This window comes from Sturnus vulgaris, chromosome Z (assembly GCF_052056855.1).
Source record: "Sturnus vulgaris isolate bStuVul1 chromosome Z, bStuVul1.hap1, whole genome shotgun sequence".
Classification (NCBI taxonomy): domain Eukaryota; kingdom Metazoa; phylum Chordata; class Aves; order Passeriformes; family Sturnidae; genus Sturnus; species Sturnus vulgaris.
In genome coordinates, this window is record NC_142283.1 from 17,282,034 (window position 1) to 17,289,446 (window position 7,413).

At 38.6% G+C, this 7,413-nt stretch overlaps 1 protein-coding gene across 15 annotated transcripts in view; it reads left to right on the plus strand.

The window, feature by feature from the left end:
* The window catches only part of ELAVL2 (ELAV like RNA binding protein 2), an 88,244-nt gene extending 85,305 nt beyond the window's left edge, over window positions 1–2,939 (plus strand). For 11 of the 15 annotated variants that reach the window (XM_088155813.1, XM_088155816.1, XM_088155822.1 and 8 more), the window contains one exon: window positions 197–2,939. In XM_088155813.1, coding sequence (XP_088011939.1) covers window positions 197–527 — 331 coding nt within the window. In that variant the 3' untranslated portion in view covers window positions 528–2,939. The remainder of the gene's footprint in view (window positions 1–196) is intronic. The other 4 variants (XM_088155819.1, XM_088155820.1, XM_088155821.1 and 1 more) reach the window with 1 other exon arrangement.
* Window positions 2,940–7,413: the final 4,474 nt, after the last annotated feature.

The window sequence follows — 7,413 nt, forward strand, 5'->3', positions numbered from 1 at the left end:
ACTCGTGTATATTTTTTTATATAGTATTTGCGCAGTTAGGGGGCAAAAAATATTTTTTTATCTTTCTAGTCTGAGCAACATGTTCATTCTGTGAAAAGCTCTGTATCATTATCTTCTTTTATTTTGACATTTCTTTGCTGGGGTTTTGTGTGAACAGCCCTGTTATGATTCTGTTTTGCTTTTCCTCATTTTTCAGCAGGTTTCCTCCAATGACCATTGATGGAATGACCAGTTTGGCTGGAATTAATATCCCTGGACACGCAGGAACTGGGTGGTGCATTTTTGTGTACAACTTGGCCCCTGATGCTGATGAGAGTATCCTCTGGCAAATGTTTGGACCCTTCGGAGCAGTGACCAACGTGAAGGTCATCCGTGACTTTAACACCAACAAGTGCAAAGGTTTTGGATTTGTGACTATGACAAACTACGATGAGGCAGCCATGGCAATAGCCAGCCTGAACGGATACCGCCTTGGTGACAGAGTATTGCAGGTCTCCTTCAAAACAAACAAAACGCACAAAGCCTAACAAGTTATTCTCAGTGCATTAATACATGAATACTATACAACAAAGGCAATTTACAAGAAGCCTTGTGCATTAGTAAATGCCTTTGTTGTATGCCAGTGTGGAAATGGGGATAAAATGACTACTTAGCATCCTAAGAATATGTGAGATTTTTTTATTGCTAATATTTGAATTAGAACTTCTTAACTATCTTTTGTGTTTGAGTATTGACAAGAGGTACAGGGTTTTTGCCTGTCACAATGCGTATTCTATTGCCTTCTTTGAAGAAGGTGGACCTTTTAAAATGTTTCAGCTAAGGGAAGAAGTTTTTTTTTTTTTTTCTTTATACATGACTGCCTTTAATCTGTGAGTAAATATCGAGGCTTTGTGTAATACTATAATTTTTCTTTTGTCATTTCTTGATTTGCTTTGTGTTTAATTTACGTTGTAATGCATTATCGTTTTGTTTTGTTGTTCAGGAAAAGTATCTGAAGTTTACATTTATTTATAAAGTTATGAGCAGTATTTATTTCATCATCTGCATTTGGGTTGGGGAATGGGAACACATTATAAAAGCTTATTGTAAGAATACTGAAGAACTTTTCGTAAAGCAGTACCTTGCCAAAGAGATAAGAGCCTCTTTGATGTGGGTTTAAAAAAGCATCTATTTTTATAAAAAAAAATAAAAAATTTGGAGAAACTTTTTACTGATCCTGGAACAAATATTTTGACTTGAATACTTTGAGAAATCTCTTCGTATGACACCTAGTGAGCTTTTAAAACTTACCAGGAAATTTGCAATTGTTGGGAAAAATTTAGAAAGATTTATGATGTAGAACTACTTTTGAGACCTTTGTATTAAGAAGTAAAGTCAATGGGATGCACTGTTGGTTTCATTTTTTGTAATCATCAGTGGAGTCATTGATCATCCTGGTTATTAAGTGATAGGTGGCTCACTTTAATTTGTGATTTTGAAGCAAGTGAAATTTTAAAAAAGAATATACAAGCAAGCGGAAAATTAAAAACACTGAGATATGGGGGAAAAAAAATCTGTTCTTCCTAAAGAATTCCCTTCAGATAGAGCTCATGGTGTTTAGTGATGTACTTGCTATTGTTTGAAGAATTGTTTTGTCTTAACAAAAGACACTGAGCATGGTTCGTGCAGTAGCAAATCAGCAGAAGTGGCCTAAGTTGGATACATTAGTAGGTATTTTGAAAGTCATGTTCAAGGCTAACACCTGAGCTTTGTGTAATGTAAATAAGACCTTAAGTTATGAACCTTTCAGCTAATTTTGATTATAGGTTTTTTTTTTTGAGTTACATGCCAAGTGATGTTCAATTTTGAATGTTTTTGTATAAGTTTTTTCTTTGTAAATGGCATTAACATTGTTACTTGAGGTCTGCTTTTTTTCCTTATTTTTTTTGTCCTGAGGACTTGAATTTACAGTGCATCAGATCTGTTGCTATTTTTGTCTGTAGATAGTCTCGCTTCAGCTGTTTATGGTGATGCAACATTTTTGTTTATAAATATGTTTGTGGTAAAAAAAACAAGTATAAACATATGTTTTGAGCAAATTTCCTTACATTTTTCATATGAAAACCATAAATACCTGTATGCTATTGAAGTTTAACTTTGTATGATGCTTAAATCACTATTTGGGGAAATAGAAAAAGTCTTTACCATGTATTGAAGAAATATAAGGAAAACAAATACAGAATATTTTCTGATTAGCATCTAGCTTATAATTAAATTTTTTAAAAAAAGCTGAGGGTTTGACGCCTTCACCAGGATGCACTGACAACTATGTAGTTACGTCCTGCTTTTTGTATAAACTGAGATGCTCATATGCTTCCCCTTAGAAAAAGCAATGTTCTATGCATAACATAGTTGTACACTATCTTTGCAGTTGGTTTTGGTTCTTATTCTTTTAAATTGTAGTTACAAAATTTTCAGTATAGTACACTACATATACTGTGAAGCGCGTGCTAAAGTGAATAAGCAAGTTTTCATGCTGACCCACTCAATGCTATTCAAAAATCAATTGGCTTCCTGAGTACTTCTTCATTCTTAGATGTATTTAGATTGTTAATTGCTAATCCTCTGCATTAAAAGGTGTATATAGTATAGAAATCACAAACTTTCTGATGTGGGAGAAATAGTAGCTACATGCTTCTTTCCTATACTACTGTAGCAACTAACAGCATTGATGAGAAGGCATGTAAATTGAGCTTCACTTTACAGTGTTTATCAGAGCACTTAGTAAAATATAAGGCTGGTATTTATTTGAAGTTGTATAGTATGACTTAATTCACATTTGTTGGAATAGAGAATATATTCTGTTGGGTATTTAAGAGGTTGTACATGTTTTCTTTTGTGTTTGGATTCTTTGTACTTTTTCATGTTCAGTACATCAATAAACAAAGTTGAAGGGAAAACAGTCTCATGAGCTGGTCTTTTACCATTATTTTCCACTGCTATAATGAGTAAGCAATCACAGAAAGGTTTTTGCAAGGCTCTTGAGCTACTTGTAATTTAGGTTAGGATCCTAGTTACCAATAAGGAGGTAAGAGTGGAGCTGTGTACCAGTTCTGTTACCTTAGAATTAGTATAGAATCTTTTCACTTTAGTTTTATATAAACCACTCAGTACTTAGGCTGATGGAATGAGACTCATTAAATGCAGTCAGTAGAAATTAATTTTCCGTCTGTCTAGCAAGCTGCTATGCAGTGTAACTAAATTAATGCCCTAGTGTGTTTTCCAAGAAACAAGATGCAAAGACTAAGAAGTATCAGGGATTCCAAGGTGGAGATACACCAGTTGAACTGTGCTCTGGCCTTCCTGAGACAGGAGCAGAGACCAGAAAAAAATCCCTATCAGAAGTCTTGTGTAACCTCTCCGTGCCAGGCTGAGGGCAGTAGATCAGAAGGATGGAGTGAACAGAGGCAAGTCCTTGCTTGGCACAGGAGGCAGAAGCCCTTCTTGTCCACCTCACCCTCCCAAGTGCCTCTGTGCAACACGTGAGAGGCTCTGGATGCAGAAGGACAAACAGTGGATGATTAGGACAAAGGTCCTCCTCCAACAGAGAAGTGTGCCTCCCTGGAGTGTGAGTTATGTGCATCACCAGGAAACTCCCTAGCCTGGTTCAGCCATCAGACTGACACTACTGTTGCTGATCCTCCACGTGTGTGGTGACACAACCACAATGCATAGTCCAAAGGCTGTCAAAAGAGTACGAGGCCCTGGGATGGTTGGAGAGGTAACCAGGGGCACAGGTTGGTTTTTTTCCCTACTTTTGTAGGTGCAAGTAGTGACATTGGAGAAAAATAGATTGAGCCAGTCTTAATACCTGACTCAGCAGCTGGTGGCACACTGCCACAATTTTGTTTTCTTTCGTATAGTGGTTTGGCCTCCATAGTCCTGGACATGATGAATTCGGATGGGATTTGCCCCTCTAAAAGGGAAAAGAGGATCTCTGTCAAGGACTAATGGAGCTTATTGATAGGGCATTAAACTTGATATGGTAGGGGGGAGATAATAAAATTTAATGGTGATAAGGTGTGGGGTGACATGGTCTTAAATCAGCAACCTTAGGAGGGTCAGGCAGGGGAGATGAGGAGGCAGTGTTGTCTTCTATGTCAGTGACCAGCTGGCGATCATAGAGCCTCACCTGGGGATGGATGAGGAGCTGACTGAGAGTTAATAGGTCAAGATTAAAGGCAGGCAAGGGACAGGAGCCTTTATAGTGGGGGGTCTGCTACAGCCTGACTGACCAGGAGGACTGAGAAGATAAGGCCCCTTACAGACAGAGAGGAGAAGCCTCACATACACAAACCTTGTTCCTCATGGCAATCTTCAACCACATGAGTGTCTGTTGAATGCACAATGCAGAGAGGCATAAACCTCTTGCATTAGGAGCTTCCTGGAATTCTTTGTTGGTAACTTCCCTCTACAGGTTGGCTAGATGAGCCAAGGAGGAGAGGTGCTATGGTGGATTTTGTTCTGACAGGAAGAGGCTGGTGGGGAATGTGAAGCTCAGGGACTGTTCTGGGCTACAGTGCTGTGAAATGGTAGAGTTTGAGATCCTTAGGACAGCAAGGAGGTTAGGAGCACAGCAAGCTCACTAGCCTGGAATTCAGGAGAGCAGACTTCAGCCTCTTCTTGGTAGAGTACCAGGGGATAGAGCCCTGGAGGGAAGGGCTGGGTGATGTTCAAGTCATGTCTTCTTGCAAGGGAAATTAGGCAAGAATGCAGTGGGCCTGCACATATAAACAAGATGCCCTTGGACAGATTTACAACACAGATTACAGAGGAAGAATGCAAGGACAGGTAGCCTGGGAGGAATATAGAGTTGTGTTTAAATCAGTTGCTACTGCTGTTCTATCACTGTTGGCTCAGCCAAATTCAGTTTTCTCAGCTCTAGAAATTGACCCTGCTCACCTTGATCCTGCCTTAGGATATCCTTGCAGTAGGGCTGTTTTCCTTGGCAAGTGACAGTTAACCATCCTCAGGTTCCAACCCTAGTGTTTCTATAATTTTATGAAGTACAAGGAGAGAGGACTTTTTATCATTATGTCCATTTGTTGTTTAGTTACTGCATTACTTTCTAGGCTCCATTAATTGGATATAGTTTGCTCAGGGTTTTTTCCCTTCCCAGTACTTCAAGTGAATCTTTAAAAGCTAGTCAACTCAACTTTCTTCTACTCTTTTGAGGTACATACAGATCTTTATTAATTTGCTTCACTGAGTTGAATGAGAGTGAACTGCCATCAGTGAGAATACAATTCTGAAAGCAGCTTGTGCAGTATAGCTTTTATCTTTTAACTGTTTCCTTTCACCTTTTCTTTTTTATCTGTACTGTGAGATTTTTGATACAAAACTGTGTAGCATTTATTGAGATTACATGGATGGTAGGATCTGTGGACAGCACACATAGCTATTAGCACCTCAAGATAGCAGTCACAGTTGATAAACTGCCTGCGTAGGGAAATAGTTGTGTGCTGATGGCTTTTTATATAGTTATGTGCTTGGATGGCTGGAGTAATGTGAGGATGCCAGGCACTGTACTTAGCAGCAAATGAGGAGCTATACATGGAGTTTGTATTCCATCAGGGACATGTGTATGTGCAGCTTTCACAGGATAGCTTTTAGTTCTCAGCTTAGACTAGTTTGAGTACAGTGTAACTAGCCATAGTTGAAGTATTATGCGATATAAAATGAGGACAAAATCCATTTATGTAAATGTCTTCAGTTTTAAATCAAAACCTTTAGCTGCAGAGAAGGCAGCAGTCAAGGAGCACCACTAAAAATTAGCAGTCATAAATACAGTTGCATAGACGAACAGTAAATGCTGAAAAATAGAAATTTGATTATATGTAGCTGTCTTATACATAGATAATACTTTTCTTGCTACAGTAAAGTTTTATAAATCTAAAGGAAAAATCATGAAGCTGCCTCATTGCATTTGTGGAGGACTAGTTCCTTTTATATGTAAATAGTAAGAATTCCAGGAGCATCTGTAAATACCTGTGAGGGAAGTGGAGTGTTAGCTGGGGCACCTGTGGAAGGGCTTTGTTACTGCAAAGCACGCTCAGGGTTTGTGTGCCTTCTTCTGCAAAAGATACATGCAACAAGATCGTTGTGACGGGTGACCTTCCCACCTGCATCTAGGAAAGCCTTTGGCAAAAGAGTGGTTTCCTAGGATGAAAGAAAGATGATATTTTAAAGTGTCTGACTGGAAAGATGAAAGAAAAGGATGCATTTTTAAAGTCCACTAGGCTGTCCACCGGGGTTGTGTGTAGTGTGCATTCTTTGTTTTCTCTAACACCCAGAGGTCATCAAGTGCTTAGAAGTCTGAGATGCTCTTACCATTACTGCTGAAAAGGGCTGAGTATTGTTACTACATGAAGGTGACTAAATGTACAGAAGTGTTGACTTCAGTTAAGCCGTAAAAATTAGCAACTAATTAGGACTTACTATCAGGAGAATTATAGATGCATTTTATTACTAGAGATAGCACCTTTTTTTGATCTGTAACAGTTTGAGAAATGAATGCAGTCTGAGAGATGCTCCATCATGGATAAAATAATAGCCTGTGACTGTACAATTTCGACCACATCAACACTGTTGATCCAAGCTGTGCTTGCACATGTGTTTTAAAATTGGGTTTTGTTCAGTTTGTGGCATTTGGACCTCAGCTTTTCAGTGTGTACATCTCATAATGAAGCAGCTTTTTTCACACGGACACTTTCCTAATTAAACTTCACTGTAGAGGCACCTTCTGCTAAACTACTGCTGTGATGGCTGATTGTTTGGGCTAGCAGATGTGCTAGCACATCAGTGGTCATATGGGGCAAACAAAGCTGGGGGAGAGACTGGGTCTTTTGGTGGGATGAGGTAGCACACTGTGATAGTCTTGGAAAGGCTGCTGTTGGGGTGACGAGCAGTTCTAGTCTGAAAAGCTGGAATTGTTGCCCAAGGTTTCAATAACTATGGCAGAAATTGAGGAAGTAATGCAAACTTTCAGGTATTTTCAAAACAATATGGGCAACTTCAGTGGATTAAGAGATTTTCTAACTTCATGCAAGGAAGTTAGATGGTTTACTGCTCATCTTGTAATTACTCTCTTTTCAACTAACTTTCTGCTCTGAGACATAAATGGGAACAAGGAAAACATCATCTTTAAAAAATTTATAAGGTCACTTTAAAAACTAAATTGCAGAGAGTTAGTAAAACTTGCTTTCTTATTTTAGGTATTGAATCGTGATTCTTGTACGTAAGGTGAGTTTAGATCAATGTGACATTTTTTGTGACCTTGTAATGCTGTAAGTGAAGTCATTGCAAGTGCTGGCAGAGTATTGATTATAAACACTGCATACTTTACAAAAACATAAGAGCTGAACTTTCTTTTGA